At 41.5% G+C, this 22,562-nt stretch overlaps 1 protein-coding gene across 1 annotated transcript in view; it reads right to left on the bottom strand.

Annotated features, from left to right (window-relative positions):
- NVL (nuclear VCP like) overlaps positions 1 to 22,562 on the bottom strand; it is a 62,432-nt gene that overhangs the window by 25,384 nt on the left and 14,486 nt on the right. The window contains exons 11-18 of the mRNA XM_039532338.1: positions 20,663 to 20,780; positions 19,785 to 19,929; positions 16,452 to 16,722; positions 13,746 to 13,964; positions 11,862 to 11,966; positions 10,617 to 10,679; positions 8,222 to 8,341; positions 5,475 to 5,574 (exon numbers count right to left, since the gene is read on the bottom strand). Of these exons, the coding sequence (XP_039388272.1) occupies positions 5,475 to 5,574; positions 8,222 to 8,341; positions 10,617 to 10,679; positions 11,862 to 11,966; positions 13,746 to 13,964; positions 16,452 to 16,722; positions 19,785 to 19,929; positions 20,663 to 20,780 (1,141 nt within the window). The remainder of the gene's footprint in view (positions 1 to 5,474; positions 5,575 to 8,221; positions 8,342 to 10,616; positions 10,680 to 11,861; positions 11,967 to 13,745; positions 13,965 to 16,451; positions 16,723 to 19,784; positions 19,930 to 20,662; positions 20,781 to 22,562) is intronic.

Here is a 22,562-nt window from a genome sequence, read left to right on the forward strand (position 1 = left end):
ACAGGCATATATGTAGAGTCTTCAAACACAGCAGGAGTCCATAAATACTAAAAACCTATTGTAGTGAGAGAGAGGAAAAATAATCCAATAGTTAGGGCGCTAGTCTCAGGTGGATCACCGGCCTGCAGAGGGCGCTCCGGGCTGGAACAGAGCTAATTCCCAGAGTCACCAGCAGGAGGCGCCACAGGGGTGAGTACGACCCTGTTACAATGACAAATATGGGGTGTAGAAAGTGGCATGGTGGGAACTTGGCCCTATCTCCCACAAATCCCTGGGCCATGTGCTACTGTGCCACAAAGCATTGCAAAAATGTCCCAAAAGGGACTGCACTGGATGGTAATGCGAGACACAGTAGGGAACCTACCCAGGGTGTGCCACACTTTACATCAACACAAGCACTGCTGGCGAGTATGTGCCGTGCTGACACAAGGAGCCCAGTGTGCATGCGCTAGAGCAATACACAAACTTCAGTGGCTGTAACTTGTGTTAACCAAACTTTGTAGTACAGACATGGCGAACATCTTCTATCCCAGATTCTGGGAAGGCAGTGGAGTGAAAACACAATACAATTATTTGACTCCATCTAGGCTTTAAAGACCTTTCCCTCAGACAGCACATCTGCCTCTTTCACTCTCTGAATTTCTTGGAAAACTGGGAGCTCTAAGGCTTAATTCTCTTTAGATTAACTAGACAGTTTGACTTTGGTTCTACATGCAAAGGGAAAGAGATGCAATTAAGTTTAAGGTATCGAATCTCTGCTATGATGACAGTAATCAGAAAGATTTAAAAGAGTTCAAGGTCATTTGGTATGTGCAACAAGAACTTCAGAAACATCCTGTATTTAAGGAGAAATTGGAAGTCCTGTTTTAGAACCCTTAGCATATGATGCCACTATCATAACAGATTTCACGGATTTCACTGTTATTCTTCTTTAACAGTGAAGAATAAATCCTTCTCTTCCATGTAAAGTAGGAATCAGATAGTTCCCATGGGCTTTATATTTTACAAGTTTTTACAAAAGATCAGTATTTGTCTCCATTACCAACAGCTCTACAGTATTAAAGTATTATGTCTGGGCAATACTGATACAATTAAACTAAGGCCTGCTCTACACACAGATTTTGTACCAGTATAACTAACTATTTCAGTTAAGGGTGTCATTCCCCCCCCACCCACCAAACAATAGTTATACTGATACAATCCCTAGTGTGGTTGCAGTTATACCACTATAAAGGTAATCTATATCTGCATAGCTTATTCCTCTTTGCATATGGGAGGAGCTATACCAAGATAAAGAACCTTTATACTAGCAAACCGCATCCACACAAGGGGAGAGGATGTTGCACTGCTTTAACTGTACCAGAATAGTTAAAGCAGAACAAACTGTATGTAAACAAGGCCTGAGTAACAACCATTTGTCCTTTACTATACTGGAGGCTTGATAGTCTGCCATGATACATGGAACTGAAGAGACAGGAAATTTTGTTGTGATCTTTCTACCGTTAGGATAGTAAGCTAGAATTTTTGGATTCTTGAACAACTGCAAATTGTGTATTTATAGTTGTCTGTTTTCTCTGAGCAATTCCAACAGAGATTCTCTCAATTCCACAAGAGTCAGAATAATCTATGAAACATTTTGAACTGAATCAGTTTAAGGATCACATCCTAAGTAACAATGTTAGCTCATTTTCTTTGTTTGGTTCAATTCTCACATGAACTCCAGATCTTTTCACCAAATACACTTTAAATAAATGGGTCTTATGCCATGTAATACATTCATCCATGAAGCCTGATGAGCTAGATGTCTCAATCTTCCTAAGGACTCATTACTAAATACTTGATTTGGGCACAAAAGCTAATTTCAAGGTTCTGTACATACAATAATTGATTTGCAAATTCTGCCAAGATGTCTTAATCTATTAATCCTATTTTTTTTCGGCTGTAACACATCCAAGAAGTCTAATATCTTCATGAGTTTCTTTCTGCACCCAAAATATTAGCTGGTCATTATCTTTAAGTGATCATATATAAACGGAGTATTTTACATTGTGCAATTATATCCTGCAGTGTTCTTTATTCAGTGTTCTATGTATGCATTGCAAGGGAATTAAAGGGCTGACCAGTGCTCAAGGTCTCCCATTGTCATCAATGGGCACAATGAGGTAACAGCCTCTATGCAATTTAAAGAGTCTCCTGAGACCTGGAGCTAGGGAAAAAAGGTTACTATGTGCCCCCAAGACGTAAGTTCCCTTTTGGAACTGCAAATAATGTACCCGAGTCACAGAGTGCACTTTTCTAATAGCCTTTGCTTGGAGTACATTAGGTATACTCAGGAAGTACTGCTTGTTTCCAGGCGCAAATTCCAAGTACAGAACCTGCCTTGGAGCCCAGCTGATGCACTGCATGCAGGTAACAGCTGATAAATCACTTCAGTTAGACAAAGTAGTAGTGAAGGCAGCCAAGCCTATGGGGAACATGAAAATGACCTGGAACAAGCCATTAAAGCAGAACAGTAGAAGTATTTGTACTCTTCAGCAGGAAGAAATGCAAACCTGTGTTCTACAGAACAGCAGCACTTACACTGCCAAAATACCTTCACCCCGCAACTCACATTTGGAGGGAGACTGTTCATAGTGAGTGAGAAAGCCCTTTTGGATCCAGATTGCACATTTCATTTCAAACACCAGATTTCCAGTATTATTTATCTAGTGCTAAAGGTATGTGGTACTGAACTGAACCTATACCAAGTAAGAAGTTCTCTGTTTGGCAGGGTTAACATTGTAGGGGCACAGGCAGATGATATGCCTGTTCTTTTAAGTCTGGACATTTGACAATTTACCAGATAAAAACCGAAAATTTAAAGTGTGCTTTGTCAGTTACAGGAAGTTCGTAACTGTCAAACTATATAAGGTGTGATGGTGTGGTGGAATGCCCCCATTATCTCATAAGAAGTACTTGCTCAAAAGTTTTCAACAGCATAATAAAACACAGTGCCAAGTGGGGATTACAACTGTAACTAGAGCAGAGACATGTAGTTTCAAGAGATAGCTGCCCCTGCCCCTTTTGTATGGCTCTGAGACCCCTCTGGAATTACCCCTCCTTCAAGCACTCTCTGACTCAGAATCATTCATGGAAAAGCCTCACTTTGGGGACACCAGGGCCCATGCTGCTCCATCCCTCCACCCAGCCATGAGTTCAGAGAAGAGATACCAGAAACTCAGCTGGCAGGAGCAGAGACAAGCACTTGCAGAAGGGATCCTAAGGCACTGATGAGACCAGACTGCTTTTTTCAGGTTTTATTCTGGGCATTCTTTCCCCCACCTTGACTGGTTTTCATTCCATTTCCCACCCTCACTGTCTCTCTACTTCAGCCTTACTCTTTATGCCTTGCAAGGTTCCCTTCTCCCCAGCTACCTTATCCCCCGCTCCTCAACGTCCCCTCTCCCTTCCTTTGTCTGTTTATCTAATTCCTTCTTAACAAAACCACACCCAAATTAAAAACCACAAACATCCAAAAAAACTGCAGAACTAACACAGCATTTGCAGACCTTCATATTGTTCATTCTAAGTTCTCTCTCTTTGTTCCCACTCTTTGCCTTGTCCACTGAGACTGAAAATTCTCCAGGACAAGGAATGCCTCTTACTCTGATTGTACAATGCCTAGTAGAATGGGACCCAGGCCTCAGCTTGGTCCATAAGTGATTCTATTATACAAATAATGTAATGAGTGAGTTTTAAGAAGCGTCATGTTAATGCACACACAGCTGTCTTTTTGTTTAAGTGGAGAAGCTGTTGCTAGCAAATATGAAAGTCACCCAGAGTACATCTACACAGCAAGCAGAAACCCATGGCAGCAAGTCTCAGAGCTATGGTCTACAGACTCGAGCTTGCACTGTGGCACTGAAGATAGCTGTGTCAATGTTTGGGCTTGGGCTAAGCCTAGGGCACTAGGCTTCAGAGCCTGAGTCTCAGAGGTAAAAGTAAGCCAGTCCGGTACGCCGTGCCGGACTGGATCGGGTCCTCCAACCGTGATTTAAAGGGCCCAGGGCTCCAGCTGCTGCGGGGAGCCTCGTGCCCTTTAAATCACCACCGGAGCTCCAGCAGCCAGGCTCGGGAGGGGATTTAAAAGGGCCCAGAGCTCCAGTCCCCGTGGGGAGCCCCAGGCCCTTTAAAGTGCCACCCAAGCCCCGCTGCCAGAGCTCCAGCAGCACTTTAAAGGGCCTGGGGCTCCCCCCAGCGGCCAGAGCCTCTGGCCCTTTAAATCATGAAAGGCCCCGCCTCTTCTGGTTGAGGCCACCACCCCCCGCTCAGGACTCAGGCATACTGGTAAGTCCTTTAAGTTACTTTCACCCCTGCTGAGGCTTCAACCCAAAATGTCTACACAGCTATTTTTAAACACTGCAGCGTGAGCCCAAGTCTGTAGACCCGAGCTCTGAGACTTGCTACCATAGGTTTCTGTTTGCTGTGCAGACATACCCCAAGATTTCAGGAGTCAACAAACAATGGGGACAGAGTGGCCAGAAACATGACCAGGATAAGAGGAAGGCAACTGAAAAAATAGAATGTGCTAGGGTTCTTGAGAATAAGTTTTTTTCGGAAGCGGGGGCGGGGGGGGAGGGAAGAGTGTGAAGAGAGGAGAGAAGGAAGGTTATGGAGTGGAGAGAGGAGATAGATGACATGGTATATGGAAAATCTGGTATAAAATATACAAAGCCATAAACTTAACTACACAGATGAGTGGCAAACAATGTAAGCAGAAAGAAGCATGCACTGTCTGCTCTATTTCTAAATCGTATTTTCTAAATTCCAAGGACCTTATTCAAAGCCCACTGAAGTTAATGGCAATTTTTCCATTGACCTCAATAAGCTCTGGATCAGGAACCAACTGAGACAGCTTTATATCTGAACAAGTTAACTTCCATTTTACATCCTGTCAGTCATGACAACTTGGAATAGACTGATGTCTGCATGAAACTTGGTCTATGCCAGGGTCTTATACCGAACAACCACTATGCTTTTATGCACATAAAAAAAGGTTAGTTGAAAGGCACCTGACCTCATCTGAACATTAAAGAATGCAAACAAAAAATACAAGCAAGACAACATACCTGCTTTAAGTATCAGTCAATTAAGCCTTAAATTAGATTACATAAATTAAGGTTTTCAAACAACCTTAATGTAGAAATGTTTTCTTGATGTCTCTATGAAATAGTGTTTAAGTTCACATCTCCTGCAGTGTTTGCAACCCAGTAAATGAGAACCAGAAAATGACTCTTTATTGTTCAAGCAGAGAGAAACATAAGTAGTAAACATAAATGGTGAAGAGTTAGATATTGAAAGTTGTTTCAGTTATAGTAAGCTAAGGTGGTGTTAATAACACAAGTATTTGTACTTGTTTTTAAAATATATATTTTTTAAACTTGAGAGTCCCTTTGTGGAAAAAATAGCAAGCTTGTTTGTTGATTATTTCTCACCTGGCCTGTTGGTAGCCGCCATAATGAAAACCTGCTGACGATTTTCCAGACCATCCATCTCTGTTAGCAACTGGTTTACCACACGGACACTGGCACCTGCCTGAAAACAATAATGTGGTTCGAGCAAAATTGAGAAAGCAAGCAAGCATGTGAATCATTTAAATACAGAAAAAAGTACTTATTAGTCTTCCAAAATACCACTCCAAGATTATGCTTCTCTCACAGCACTTTGATCAAGATTCATTACTGACCACTTTCCTCATCTCCTTTACACACCACCAGCCCAACTTCATGTGTCACGCCACCTTTGTACCTGGCACACATCTCATATGTAACAGGTGACAAGCATCCTCCTTCTCATTAAATGAAAAAAAAAAAAAAAAAAAAAAGGACAATGCTGTCCTGTGAAGCACTCACTACTAGAACCACCCACCATTCTGTTTGTCTTGCTTAAATATAGACAATAAAAATTACATATACACAGGCTTTGAGAGCCCTGCCCAATTAAACTTCTAAACCAAATACATTTTGACCATCTCAACTCAACTCATAATTAAATACAGTGGAACCTCAGAGTTAGGAACACCAGAGTTACAAACTGACCAGTCAGTCAACCACACACCTCATTTGGAATGGAAAATACACAATCAGGCAGCAGCAGAGACCCCCCCCAAAAAAAGGCAGCAAATACAGTACAGTGCTGTGTTAAACTACTAAAAAAAAAAAAAAAAATCAGAAAGCAGAATTTTTCTTATACATAGTAAAGTTTCAAAGCTGTATTAACTCAATGTTCAGTTGTAAACTTTTGAGAGCATCACCATAACATTTTGTTCAGAGTTACCAACAACCTCCATTCCAGAGGTGTTCATAACTCTGAGGTCCTACTGTACTAACATCTCCATTATAGCTACTACTGTTCTAAACTCTATTGTATACTACTCAATACATGCTTTAAAATTACAAGATCTTGGACAGGGATTCTATTAATGAAAGTAGACTTACAAGCCTCTTTTAAAGTGGAATGCTATTGAACTTTGCTTTTCATGAAAGTTAGGCAAAGAGCAATGGCTAGAAATGTGCCTCTATTAGCAGACCAACAGAACTAGACATGACAAGGAAGAATACGTGGAGAGATATGGGAAATTCTAGGTAGAGGACAAGGACTCAATTACAAGAGGAGATTGTTTGGTGGTTCTGCAGATGTCTACTTGGTTGTTTTAAGATTTATAATTTTATTCAGAAATTAAATATCAAAACCCATCAACCTGCCCAGATTTGACAGATAATCAAATAAATGTTAGAAATACCCACAATATTGTAAAAAGCAAGTGGAAACACCTAAGATGATAGGAATCCCAACTATGCACCACAAGAATGGTAGCTCTGATATTGGAGCATAGGCAAACAGCACCAGTTTCCCTTAGCTCAATCACTGTAGAACAGGGAGTTCTCAAAATTATGTTGAGGAACTATACAGAACTAGGGTCTGATTCACTACTGCATTACTCCAGTTTTATGCTGATGTAATTTCCCTGAAGCTACACCACTATAAAAACTGGAGGAACAAAATGAATCAGGCCCATAGTGTTTATATTGATTTGGGCCCCAAATCCATGTCTTACAGAGTTCACAGTGCAGGGCCTGGCAGGGACTCGTCAGCCTGGCTGTGCTTTGCAACGGTATAGATCTCTGCACTTTCCAAAGGTGGGGTAGGAACAGGGGACTTAGAGGCAAGCTGCTCAAACTCCCTCATTCCTACCCATAGGAAGGAGTTGCACTCTACCCAACCCACCGATGACAATGCACAGACACAGTGACTCCATGACTACACAGAGGGCATGAAAGCTACAGGCAGCTGTAGAAAACTTCAAAGGGGCTACATGTTTGAACATCTATAGAGCAACATGTCTGTGCTCATCCAAAGGTGTGCTCTACACTTAAAATTAGCCTAATTTCAGCCATTGGTGTAGCTGCTGTAGCCCACATCCCTCGCATACATGAGGAAAGCTGCGATTTGCACTGGTGGAACTCACTCTGGTTTCAAGCAGAGGTCAGCTCCACCAGTGCAAATTGCTGCTTTCCTTGTATGCATGGGAATTTGTGTTGGTGCAGATACACTGAGGACTTAAATAGGAGCTAATTCCACATGTAGACAATGCTCAAGTTTCTCTTCCACAAAGCAATCAAGATAGATGGGTTCATCTGGTGAAGCAGCTATGAAGGCCACATATACCACTCTGCTCCTGCCATAAAACATTTCCTTTATCGGTTGCGCCTGCACAGACTCAGCATACATGACATTAAGGAGCTTCTGTTCCCATTGCTATTGCAAACAGGGTTCAGGATTTGGCCCTAAGTTAGTTAGTACACTAAATTGCAAACAATTTTCCATTATGGCTTCCAGTGACAAGGGATATTGTGACTCCCAAACTAACATATCTCAATTGGAGGAATTTTCCATAATCCAGGAGCCATTTGCATATACCTCTGAGTACAGTGATCAGCAGAAGTAGGTATTGTACCCAATTACATATTTGGGGCTTGCATTTTTATCTTTGGCTTAAATATGTGGCAACCCTGAAATTTAATTATTGTTTCTGGGAGACAGCAGATTTACATGGCATGTCTACTGAATGGTCTCTGAGGAAGGGGCCAATGAGACAGTATTTGAAAGTTTACACAACACACTCCCCACTTTGAAGCCCACAACTGAGTGAAGTTACTTGTGGAGATGTTTTCATACTCACCTCACGGTCTGATCTCCGAGGGCACAAAGCGTCAACTTCATCAAAGAATATAACACAAGGGGCTGAATTTCTGGCCCGCTGGAATACCTGACGTACAGCACGCTCACTTTCGCCGACATACTGAAATAAGCAAGACATATAACTCAATGAAACTATGTGAGACATCTACATTTTGCCTGACAACCCCAATTTAACCCATAATTTGAGGGTTGCCAGTTCCCTCCATTTAAGTCTGCCACATCATTTTTTTTAATTGGGGACAAATTTACATCTGAACGGGTTATCTTTGTGATGTCTCACAGTTACACATGCCCACATTTGATAAGATGTTACAGGCAAGGATCTCCCCTTTTTAAAATAATGATATCTGCGGTGTTTTGACTAAGAATTAATAGTTAAATTCTTCACCAGAACCTTCATGGATCTTCAGCTGTTCACATCATTTTAGTTATCAAAGTCATCCACAGATTTGCTTCATCTGAAGTTCATATTGTAATTATATGAATACAGAAAGGAACAATTGAAATAGAAGTGAGAGGTTCACTCAAAAACAGTCATCATTTGCACACACAAAAGATGTTCAAATTCTGAATAGGAATTCATTTACCATTGTTACACTTTGCACTCTTATCTTCAAAACTCTCAGAGTTCAGGAGTCAAAACAGTTTCTCTTTGCACTAAGGAGACCGGGATCCCCACTATGGCGGATTTCTCTTTCCCTGCCAAAGGGCATCTCTTTCAGCAGACTTGAGGAAGCCTAGGACAATCGATCAAATCCACTGTTTCTCGTTCTATTTCACCCACTACCGATAAGCAGTAAGTGCTACACTCCTCCAACTCTGCTTTGAAAAACTAAGCCTGAAGCCATTGTGCTCAACATAATTCTCACTTTTAATCAACTGTAGCACATATTAAATTTAATTACTGTAAGTGTTTCTAAGCCCAGTGCTCAGAAATGAGAGACTGAAGCTTCAAACTAGTGTTAATCGTTGATCATAAAAAGCAATGACATTTAAGCAACGTATCTTGAACGTTAACAACTTTTCTGATATTTAAACCTCTATTAAAAGTAGAATAGGAATGAGTTTTGATAACATTTTCAAACCTGGTTGCCTAAAGTTAGTTTAGTAGTTAGTTTGCTTAGGTAAGTGGCCTGATTTGTAGATGTGCTGAGGACCCACAGCTGTCACTAAGAATGAAACTTTTGTCCTTAGTCCTACTTACATACTGGAAAAGATGCAAGTAACTGGCTACTTCACCAGGCCCCCCACAGCCTCATTTTCTTTACCATGAGAGGTCATTTGAGCTGGGACAGATCTAAGCCACCCAAAATTCCTCTCTCCTCTTTCTAGAGCAGTGGTCACCAACCAGTAGATCACAATTGACTCGGTGATCCTGGAGCCTCTGACAGTCGATCGTGACCTCCGGCCACTAAAAGTCCAGCAGCGCAGCGGGTCTAAGGCAGGCTCCTGGGGTGGGGGTAGGGGTCTCCATGCACTGCTCCTGCTTGCAAGCACTGCCCCTACAGCTCCCACTGGCCAATGGGAGCTGCGAGGGTGATGCCCACAGGGAGGGCCAGCGCTCAGAGCCATGTGTCCCTCCTCCCCCTCCAGGGGCTGCAGGGGTGTGCTGGCTGCTTCCAAGAGTGGTGTGGGGCCAGGGCAGGCAGGGAGCCCGCCTTAGCCTCGCTGCGCCGCCAACAGGGAGCCTCCTGAGGTAAATGCTGCCCGGCAGGAGCCTGCACCCCTCCCGCATCCCAACCCTCAGGCCTGAGCCCTTGCCTCGGGCCCGAGCCCTCTCCCAGAGCCAGCACCCCATGCTGCCTCCCACATCCCAAACCCCCTTCTGCACTCCGACTCTCTGTCCCAGCCCTGAGCTCCCTCCCAGCACCCCATACCCTTCCTGTACCCCAGCATTCTGCTCCAGTCCAGAGCCCTCTCCTACACCCAAACTCCCTCCCAGAGCTTGCAACCTGCACCCCCTGCTGCACCCCAACCACCTACCCCAAGCTCATCCCAGAGCCCCCTCCCATACTCCAAACCCCTCCACCCCAACCAGATGAAAGTGAGTGAGGGTAGGGGGATAGCGAGTGACAGAGTGAGCGGGCATGGAGTGAGCAGGGCAGGGTAGATCCTGGATTGCATTTAAATTCAAAAAAAGTGATCTTGTGCATAAAAAGGCTGGGGACCACTGCTCTAGAGAACAACCTGCCTGCCATAAGGACTATAAGAATGAGGAAGAGGTTATACAATGCAATTTTTGTTGTGCAAACTCTCTTCTATATAATGATTAGGATTTTCACTTGACCCAGGCTTTAGCCAAGAATTCAGTCAAAGGCATAGGCCAAGGTGCCACAAGCAAAAAAAAAAAAAAAAAAACCAAAAACAAAACTTACCATATTTAATAGTTCAGGACCCTTCACAGAGATGAAGTTCAGTCCAGACTCATTTGCTACAGCCTAACAAAAAGATAAAGACAGATATATTCAGCTCCCACTCCTGATCCTCAGGAGAGTTTCTGAAGTCTCTGGGGCATCATCATAGTAAAAATAAAAATGGGATTTATTTTCTCTCCTTGACTGTTTGGGCAAGATTCCAGATGCCGACACTGAGCTGGGATATTATTTTTTATCCTGTCTGCTGAACTAGGAAGAACATCAAGGAAAAGGATATCTGTCAAGCGTTTGTCAAATTATACAAAGCTCTTTAGGAGAGATACTATCCCTTTACCCACTCCCTAAAACAAATAAACAAACAAATGATTAGTTTTGAGTGATCGAAAACAGAAGAGTATTTAAAAAATTTTTTTTGGAGAAATGAAAAAAAATCATTTTGGGGTCAAACAAAACATTTTGTTTCTGAGCTTTTAAACTTTTTAAAAAAATAAAATTGAAGTAAAATTCTGAAAAGGTTGAAATAACTTTTCTTTTTGATATGGGGGGGGCGCTGAAACACTTTAGGAAATTCAATACAAATTCACAAAATGTTTCAGTCAACTCCAATATAAATTTGTTGGCAGAAAATCTTTGTCAGAAAAATTGTGCCCAGCTCTATTTTTAAGGCATTGGCTGCACAATTCTCATTGACTGATGAGAGCTACACAGAAATTTCACCCCATAAACAGCGCTTGATGTTAAAAGACAACAACTGGTCTGAAAACTTTGGGTGTTGGAGAGGGAGAAAGGCCATAAGAAATGTAATGCTCCAGCAGGAACGCAAAAGCATTTGCAAGAGAAGGTATATGGTAAAGAAAAAAAGAGCACAGCTGACCAGGTCTGATCACACCCTCCACAGTGGAAAATTCCAGTGATGGGCATCTCATAAACGAACCATTTTCTTTCCTCACTTTATTATTATAATTTAATTCTCTGCCTTGTTTTCTTCCCATTCAAGTTAAATTGTAATTATTTTACTAAGAAACTGAATAACTTCTAAAGAAAATCTTGTACTCCAACTCCTGACGAGGTAAGTGCAAGAGTTCAACTCCTATTATATGGCCTGGACCCAGTAATTTTCCATTAGAAGCCAACTGGTCATTCTTACAAAAACATCTACTTCCTTTCTAGGACTCCCTAGTCTAATTTTGGTATTATCCCACCTCCCAGTCGCCATACGCAGGGTGTGAATTACTAAACTCCTACCTTTGCCAGTAGTGTTTTGCCACACCCAGGAGGCCCTGCAAGTAGAACACCAGCAGGAGCTGTCAGGCCAAGAGCTTTGAATTGCTCTGGATTCCGCACAGGTGCCTGTAAAAAGCCCAAACAGTTCTCAGTGACAGATGTAGCTGGTCTGAATTTTCATCTAACTGCAAACTAGAGCTAAAGCAAAAGGTGCACGACTCTGCAACAAAACTGAACAAGCAAAAATATGGAGCTGAAAAATAGGTGAGTAGGTACTGGCTTGTGGAAGCAAATGACTATTTTGTGCATACTTTAGACATTGACTCGAACAGTTTTAATAAAAACCTATTACTGAAGCCATACCCAGTTTATGTAAAGGCCTGTTGAGGAAGAGAAAATTGCAGTGAGAAATGTATGCACAATTATTTTACAAATTATAAAATAAAGTTTAGCAAATTGTCAGAAAGAGTGAATGTGGGTCTAAGATTTAACAGTTCAAAACCATAAAATAAATTTCCTCATAAATGTTTCATCACTAACAAAGACCAATTAGATCAAACAGAGAAAGTTAGCTGCATATGTTCATTCATAAAAATTTACCAGCAGTAAATATCAGATACGACAAAGCAGAGTTTTCAGAACACTAGAAACAAGGCCTCACAGAATTGGCTATCAGGATCTTAATAAAGACATACAGAACCATGGACAATATTATGCACAAATACATTCTAGGTACATGCAGAGGACCCCATGTACCGTGGCCATGGAACTGGCAGTAGAATCTATCCCTTGCAACAGAACTATGCTCTAGAACAGGGATCAACAACCCTTGGCATGCGGTTTGCCAGAGTAAGCACCCTGGCGGACCAGGCTGGTTTGTTTACCTGCCGCGTCTGCAGGTTTGGCCGATCGCGGCTCCCACTGGCCATGGTTCGCCGCTCCAGGCCAATGAGGGCAGCTGGAAGTGGCAGCCAGCACATCCCTCGGCCTGCACTGCTTCACGCAGCCCCAAGTGGCCTGGAGCCGCGATTGGCCAAACCTGCAGACGTGGCAGTTAAACAAACCGGCCTGGCCCACCAGGGTGTTGATTTCTGTTCTAGAACGTAGGCTTTCCTTTAAAAGTAAAATATTTTCCTAGCCCATATCATGAAGATAAAATTTGAAAATGTTAAGAGTGTAAATCAATGCAATTATCCTCTTGAGTTTACAGATATCTTAAAATGATAGCTTAAAGAGGTGCAATCTCCTTTATTCACCTCAATCAGATGTTGTCACCTTTTTGTTTCATAGTTAAATGTCAACATTATTAACTATTTCACTGGGGGACGTGGATCAGCGTTCATGTCGCACTCCCTGTCAGTATCCAGCCCAAGCCAGGGAAGCTAATGATCCAACCAGACGACCAAATTCGGTCATGAAACCTGGTCACATGCCACATGAGGCAAGTTGCATGTATTCATAGAAGTATCCAGCTGATATGCTTATCCCACACCACCAAACTGCCTCCCATTTCTCCAACACAGCTGCCAAAGATAACTGCATCTGAAGTGTCATGTAAGTTATCACTTCAAAAATTCACAACACACCGAAAACTCAAAGCATGGGGACAATGCTAAGTTAAATCTCAGAAAAAAAACAGACCATTTGATTGTATTATGATTCATTTTCATATTAGACAGACATCTGAATACTATAATTTTAAATGAAAGTGCAGCAGATTTTCCAGTTTGCTGCACCAGTGTGCTGCAGAATCTGGGACCTTGCCATAGAATTTAGGACCAGTTTGCTGTGGTACACCTAAGACCTTGTGTATATGCCCAAAGAAAACATCATGTAAGTTTGACTCCAGCTAGATATCTTAGCCTGGCATTGCCTAACAGGGCTTTAAACAGCATTCATTCCTACCAGTATTGCCATAGTGAGCTCCTCCCGAATGTCCTCCAGGGCGCCGACATCCGCCCATGTCACATCAGGGACGGTGACAAAGCCTTCTCTCTTGGCAGAGGGCTGCACCGAAGACAGTGCAACAATGAAATCATTCATTTCGATGCAGAGCTTCTGCAGCTGCTCCTCCAGCAGGGGATCTTGCTCCTTTAGCAACGCTAGCAGCCTCTGCAATTCATCCTGAGGGAGATGGCAGTGGGAAAAAGAGACAATGGACAAGATTTTAAGAACAAATACCATTTTTCTCAGTTTCCCCTCTACAGACAAAGCCTGTCAGAGTCCAATGTGGTAACATTCATGACACAGTGCATGTGAATTTAAACACTGGAGAAAAGTTACAGACTGACTGCCCTCCCCCCCTCCCCAAACACACACACACACACGGCCAACATGACCAGCGGTAATGCAAACTTCCTCCCACACTGCTCCGGAGACAGTTCTCTCCGTGCTGCAAATGCAGTTCTTGATCTCTTCTGTTGGGACTGCCAACCAGTCTGTTTAAATTCACTAATTCTGTTTATTTAAAAAGGTGATTTGTTCTCTGTTATGAGCAATCACTGGTTCTGCATAGCAGCACTGGGAATTTCAGCCATGCATTTACATTCAGTTGTATGTAGCCCTTAGAAGTCAGTGCTCATTTATAACAAGCTTTCAGTACATTTCTGTGCATCACTGCATGTATTTTTAGGCTCTGTGGTTTAGTGGTTAATGCTGTGCAATTGCTATATGCTGTTTCCAGTCACCCTCTCGTTCTCCCAAGCCAGGGGTTGGCAACCTCTGTCACGTGGCTCGCCAGGGTAAGCACCCTGGTGGGCCAGGCCGGTTTGTTTAACTGCCACATCTGCATGTTTGGCCGATAGCGGCTCCCACTGGCCGCGGTTCGCCATTCCAGGCCAATGGGGGTGGCGGGAAGCACCACAGGCCGAGAGACATGCTGGCCGCAGCTTCCCACCTCCCCTATTGGCCTGGGACAGCAAACCGCGACCAGTGGAGCCGCGGTTGGCCGAACCTGCCGATGCAGCAGATAAACAAACCGGCCCAGCTCGCCGGGGTGCTTACCCTGGCGAACCGTGTGCCAGAGGTTGCCGACCCTTGTCCCAAGCTGACCAGATCTGTTTTTGATCTTTAGGCTCTGGATACAATGGAAGTGAATGACAGAGAGCATCTTGCATCGTTTAACACTGCCCCATCTGACAAACTGCAGTCCAGACAGACTCTGAAGGGAGAGAGTGAATACTATGCAGGTCTTCAGCTGGAACAATCTCCCTAGCTTCTGGAGTTTAAAGCATTGATTATTAAAGTCAGCTCCTTACTGAGAGGTTTGTATCAGAGAATTCCTTGACCAAATAACTCCACATTCCACCATTAACTCTACCTCTGGTCCTAACATGGCATGGTAATATTAAGGTGGGATGGTAGCTCCAGGATTTCCATTTCAGTAGAGGTACAAAAGGTTTACAAAATTCTATCTTTTGCTTACTTGATTTTCCCATAGAAGTTCGTGGAGGGGAAATGTTGGGTGAGGTTTGCGGAACCTTTCCCATCCCCCCCAAAAACAACAACTACATCACTTTGAGGGGTGAAACTCAACAGGTGTGAATGCTTAGTTTTTGTAGATTGGATGAATTGCTGTAGAAAGCTTTTTTGTGTGTTTATTTTAATAAGCATATGTTACTGTTGACTGTCTAATGTGGTCCTACAATACTGTCATTAATATTGATCTTACACCAGTCCTTAACATACAGATCTCTATTATGAGTGTTTCCCAATGACCAGGAACCTCTTTGATCATGCTGACATGAGAGTTGAAGCTATTTGCTTTAAAAATAAATAAATAAAATAAAAAATCACTCATTCCTAGTGTTCTGGAAACAGGTGAGGCGCATGAGTCATGATTATATTACCCTCATGCAGTTGCTTATTAGAGTCTTTCATCTTCCCTCTACTTAAATTAAAACTATTTTCCTGGACAATACTTCTATAAGTAGAATCTGAGTATGCACATGGAGTTTAGAGTACTCTGAAATATCAGCTCTTAAACCTGAAGCAGTCCTTGCAGAATGCAGGCAGAGAATAACTAATGTGCACAACACATTTTCAGGAAGCTTCCAAGGGCAGTACTTAAATTCACAGCAGATGGGTGCTGCTCACATTCAATGGCCACACTATTTCATCTTGAGACATCCAAATATTCTGACATCAGGCTGCCTGGAAACACTCTGGCTTGCAACAAAGCCCCAGTCCTGCTACGCATGCACAAATGACTTTTTCAGCATTATGCTGTATTGTAGACCCAACTTTTACTTTTAAAATGTTGCTTCCCCCAAAGAGGCAATGGTGCCACACAGTAGAGGAGATCAAACACCAGTGAGTGATATCGGCTTAAGAGAACCAGACCCATAGTTTTAGCCCCCAGGTGCATGCAAAAAAGTTATAAGAACCATAAAGTTTTGGTGTCATAATACCCATACAGTCTGTACTGTCAATTAGGAAAAGTACTTTATGAACCAGATGGATGAAGAATGCTACATAACCATAAAAATTACATTCATTTAGAAATGAATACTGCTGTGATCAGAAATGTTTAGTGAGACTGAGTGGGAAGTTCACACACAAACTGGTTAGTCTTTAAGGAATTGTGAAATGAGTGTAACAGTGGATTAATACCTTAGCAGGAAGCTCTGGATGTTTAGTATCCTTTTCCACCAGTGCTTCAGTTCCAGTCTCCAAGTTTTGCTCAGTCGTTGCTTCTCCAGCCTGCACACCTTTCCATTTCTGCTCCTCCAACTTTATCAGGACCCTGTTTACTGTACACATAGCTGCTTCACGACAAAGTGCCATCAAATCAGCACCTACGTAGCCTGGAGTCATATGGGCTAAATAATGAAAATCAAAAGATTCAGGGAGCCTAAGTTTTCGACACAAAGTCTGTAGAATTCTGTGTGAGAGAAGAAAATAGAAGTTGCAACAATTTCCCCTCTGATATGAAAGCAAACATCACTGCTTAGAGATGTAAGTCATCTCAGTTCACTCGGGCAGATCCTAATGGCACAAGAGCCAAATAATTCACACTTAACTGGAGAGTCACTTAATGCTGAGAGCCACAAAATTAATCTATGTTTTCTCCTGACACTCAAAGGAACCTACAGTATCAGCCAGGTGATGCTCATTTAAAGGTTAAGAGTTTTGCTGAACATATATTATAATCAACTACAGGTTTTGTTAGTTTTTTGGTTTGTCTTAAATCAAACAAACCAACATTGGATTTAAACTGTCAGATGACATCCCAAGTGGTTTCCACCAAAACTCAAATGGGTTACCACCCACTCAAGTGATTACTTGGTTCGCATTCCTGCATATAACAACATCTGTTTACATTTCACCTGCTCCAGTCTTTACAAGAACCCTGTTTTTGTTTGCAGAACATGAGCAGGCAGGTCTAGTTTAAGGTCCAGCCTTAAAAAGGCACAATTTAAGTATGGAGCAGGTTGAAACACTTCTATATAGCTAATGAGGATAAAAGTGTTCAAGAGAAAAGCTTCAGCAGATAGAGGAACAGAGCAATAGCAAGGAATTTCTAGAATGTTGCTCTGGCTGATGCTTGTAAATTCTACCAAGCGATACAGTTTACTCGCTAATCCAAGATTGTTCCACTTAAATCATGTCATCAATTATGTTCTTCCTTATCCATGTTCTACTAAAAAATATTTTAATGTAAATTTTTCGTCTCTTCTAGAGCATTCTCCATGTCAGAGCTTAAAGGATTTCCTCCCCAGGGCCCAACAATCCTTCCACCTGAGGGCTGCAAAGGATGCTGATAAGACAAATAAAGATGCAAACCTTACAGAGCCATATTATCTTCCAGCAATACAGAAATCTAGGAGAAGGGAGCTAACCTAGTTTTTATAAATAGCAAAGTATTATTTCAGTAGGGAAATATTAAAAGGCATCACAAACCAGAGAAATGAAATCCACCACTTAAGTGTCTTTTTAAATTTAAAAAAATACCTACCATTTGATCTGAACATCATTTATCCAAGCTGCTAGCACTGTACTAAAGCTTTGAATGGAACAATTTATTAAATGACTATTACCTTTAAAAGTTCAGTATGTTTTTCTTTACCCACTTAACAGACAAAATTAAGTACAGTATCTTTAGTTAATAAGCATCAACTTATTTTCTTCCAATTTTTTGGCTCATTTGACAACAGCTCAGTGGGGGGAAGTGACTCAAGGTACAGAGGTAGCAGTGACTGGCTCAGTCTGTGATCTAAGCACTACCATCCCTTCATTTAAGATAATAAAAGCATATTCACTGACAGTAAAGGTTACATTTTTTTTATAAGTGTATGATTAGAAGTGGGCATGAAAGCTGCCTAACATGTGCATGCAAATCAAGTTCATATTTACACAAAGATGTGTATGAGCAAACAAAACCTGCATGCACAACTGATGTGTACACATCTTCAAATAACTGGGCCTAAACGAACAGCACTAGCCACTTAGTAACCAGTTGAAACATTCCTTCTATCTGATGGATTCACTGTATGTTAAAATGAAACCGTAACGACACCTGTAACTTTTTCCTTTATTCTGTTACCCTGTTGTCATACTCCTATACATAAGACTGATTTTTTCCATTCTTTCAAAAAATGCAGCAATATTGGTAGTTCCTGTGGGCCCACATCTGCAGGAACTGCAGAAAACAACAACAATATGGAGGAATGCTGTTAGACTCCCAGCTTCAACTGTTCAAAACAATGATCAAGATTTTCTTGTCCAAGCAATCGCTCTCACATGTGAGGAAGATTACTGAAGATTCTACTCACAATCACCATTCCTGCTCCTTGAAATGGCACAAGTTGTGAAATATCAACATTTTGATATGGCAAACTACATAATATCTACCTTTTTTGAGAACATGGTGCATACCTCTGTGTGTTTATTCAGGATGGGTTATTTGCCATAGAGTCAAAAGGGATTGTAAAAGGAAAAGGTAAAATAAATGGCCTAGATAAGAAGCATCCCAAATACCTAAACACAATAGCCAGATTTATAGTAGCGACGATGCAACTCCTCTGCCTCAGCCCTGGTAACATAGCTGCTTTGCCACAGCTAAGAAGAGAGATCAAAATGAATATAAACCATTACAGGACCTCACACTTAGAAAAGTGTTGGTTGAGTGGCCAGAGACTGTGCAGAGGGGTCAGCAAAAGCTGACAGGCTGACAAGGGGACACAGAAAGAGCACACTGCGAGCGGACCAGTTTGTTTTTCCTAATGAGAGATGAGGATTAGCTCAGCTTACTCTTTCCCTACCAGCATTTGAAAGCAAGACACAAGGGCAGGCTTTTCATTGTTTTTACTCTTTTGTCTACAGGCTTTGTACCCTTGGGGAATTAATAAATCTTTGTTTTGAATACACTGTGTTTGAACTGTTTTAATCAACTCACTGGTCACAAGTCCCCAGAATGAAAGGGTTTATAGGTGCCAAATGCAGTTGGGCCTATTGCAGTAACATGGTTAGGAAACAGGGCAGCTGCAGCCTAGAGATCCACTCTAAGTATAGTTGAGCCACCTGGTTCCACTCAGAGTTAGGTGCAAGAAGTCAAGCCTGTCACCTCTGGGGTCTACTCAAGAGGTACTAAAAAGAATCTAAGGTGTAGTTGTGCCCTGTAGCCATGACAGGTGAATAAGGAGATTCAAGGACAGAATACTGAACAACAAAATACATATTGCCAACTCCAGGGTCTATTCTCTTCTTAAAGCTGCCCAGAACACTTGTTAATGCAATGTTAAGAGGAGATTTCTATATGCATCCACACAGGACAGCCGTGGATTGGACAGATAGCACAGAGATATACACACTGTTACCCCTTCTCCATTTACCCTTGCAGGCTGATTGGGTGCATGTGGTTACGCGTGCTATACATACGTCCTTAACTGTCCACTAATTTGCAACAGTTTTACTAATCAGAAGCCTTGGCCTACTAAGATATACCTCTCTCTAGCTGCTTCATCAGGAATCCCTAGACAAATTTCTCGATCAAATCTTCCAGCGCGCCTCAATGCTGGGTCCAACGAGTCTGGTCTGTTAGTAGCTCCAATGACTAGGACCTGAGCAGTGGCAGCCAGATTATTCAGGTCTGAGGATGGAAGGCAATAAACAAGTACTCAGAAAAGTGCTATATCTTCCTATTGGAACATCACTGTTAATGCTACTCTTCTTAGACACATGCTGCAAGAACATATTTACTCTTGATCATAGTTGGGAAACCATTTACTGTTATGCAAAACAGCCTGAAGCGGCTTCTCTTTTAACCATGAAAATTTCAAGGCACTTATCTTTATTTCCACTAGCAACATAGTTTGTTCTTTATACAATCTCAGGCATTTGAAACAACATTTACATAGCACTTTTCCAACACATATGTTTACATAGCACTGAAAGGCTTTCAAGGGTGCTGTATAAACTGATCTGTAAATGACAACATTCAGGAATATTTTCTCTTCACACTCAAAAGAAGCCACATTTAGGATGAAATGCAGCAACTGTTAATAGTGCATAATGACATTGCAACACAGGACAGGAAGTTAGTATCATATCATCCAGAAAAAGTGAAGAGTGTCACACTGGATCGCGAGGGAAAATCTAATAAGGCAGGAATAAGTTATATGGAAAGGATTTTAACCAGGGAATTGGTCTTAATATCCCCCACTTCTGCAAAAATACTTTGGGATCTTCAACTACCCACAACTGTTCAGAGCTCAATTTAAATCTAATTTTAAACAAGTTAAAACCAAAACTGGACTTCAAAAAAGAGGGGGGAGGTTAATTTAAAAAAATAAAAGTATGTTAATTTCATTGCTGAAACTGACCATCCATACAGGTTAGAAGCTGGGCGACAATTCTCCGCTCCATGTCTTTCGAGGCAACTTCTCTTTTTGGGGTGATTGCATCAATCTCGTCTATGAAAAGGATGCATGGTGCATTGGACTAGGAACAAGAACACCACAGTAATCACTCTCGATACACATAGCATATAATAAGTAATAATTTAAGAAAAGTGGTTCTCCCATTTGAAAGCTTAAAAGATATATTACGGCAAGTGCTGTCATGTACTTTGAACAACCACCCAGTCTCAAACCCCAGGACCCCCCCACCCCCTGCTCTCTTCATTCTCTTAGAGAAGCCAAGTACACTATGGAATTAGATCATTAGGAAACTAAAGCATGAGTTTTAAAATATATTTTATGTTGCTTTGTGTCTTCTACAGACACTGCATTGTTGTGATTTTGCTGATTTGAAAATATTTAAGCCCAAGACAGAAGTTGAGGCATTTAAATTTTTGTGTGGCAAGAAGTCACTAATGCTGTAGAATATGGAGAGCTAATACCATGCAACCGGCAAGGGGCAGGCGTGGGCGATAATGGAAACTATTTGCCAACTCAGATTACTAGAAGAGTCGGATCACATTCAAGGAGCTAAAGCAGGGAGCACATAAATCATTATAGATTTCCGTAACATTTCATTTAATAAACTCCATGTTCATAAAAGGACAAAGCTAATAAAAAGTAGCACTTACCTGGCACTTTAATTCACCAGTGTATTTAAACATTAACTAATCCTTAAAAAAAAGTATGCTACAGGCAAACACAGAGAAGCTTCTCTATTCAGATCTGTCAACGCCTCTCGATATAGAAAGGCAGAGTTTAAAAGCACACCGCCAAAGCTGTCAAGCCAGTGCAGCATGTGCGCCACCTAGCTGCTTGAGCATTATTTCTCTTAGTTTATCAGCACTTTTGGTACAGAAAGAACATAATTTTGCTATGTAAGGATTATAGTACCAGACATATGGTGCATGCTAGAATACAAGTTTTTTGTTCATGAGACCCAAGAGTCACTGAAAAAGCAATTTAAGATAACAAATGTAAGTGGCTAAGATAAAAAAAAAATTTTTTTAAATTGAAACATGCTTCATGTAATAAATTCCACTGAAAAAGTTAATTCTGATAGCTAAGGGCCAGACCATTTTAAATGCAAAGAATATTTTAAAAACAAACAAAAAAAACCCAACAACCCACATTATCCATTTTATACCATGATTTTGGTTCTCGTTTCCTTATTGTTTGTAATAAAGGCTTTTTAAATTCAAAACAACAGCTCAGGTTCATATTGGGACAGAAACTAATGTGAATCCACAATCCTTGCTTCCTCTGAATCCCATGAAGGCTAGTGAATATGTTGTGAGGCCTCAAAATAGTGGTGATGGTGGAGAATGGAAATGGAAAAGCAAGTGTTGTCAAAAGGCAGATATGGAGGACTCTCTAGGGAATTATACAGAGATGTACTTAAAAGTGATTTTTAATAAGTAGCGTCCCCTCAACCCCTTCTGCTTTTCTTTGCTCTCATGGAGAACCAGACAGACCAAGATACTCTCACATCAGTGTTTGGTCATCACCAACCTGGGCTGGATTTCAGCCAGTAACCCAGGGGTGCTCTTGTGTATTTAAGACTGTGCAGATATAGGAAGAGTTAATCCTAACATTTTTTCTTGGATTCCTAGCTCTTTCCCTACAATTTCTTATTTCATACTAATATCACTAATGTATCCAAATTCACAGACCTAATGAAGAGGTCAACTTCTTAAGTAACACAGCGTAGTAATTACTCCAGTGTATACAAAAGCCAAGTATTTTATGTAGTGAATTGCCTAACAGAGTGACTACACATTAATAATTGTATTACAGTTTATATTTACATTGAAGGCTCTTTGGG

This window comes from Mauremys reevesii, linkage group 3 (assembly GCF_016161935.1).
Source record: "Mauremys reevesii isolate NIE-2019 linkage group 3, ASM1616193v1, whole genome shotgun sequence".
NCBI classification, from domain to species: domain Eukaryota; kingdom Metazoa; phylum Chordata; order Testudines; family Geoemydidae; genus Mauremys; species Mauremys reevesii.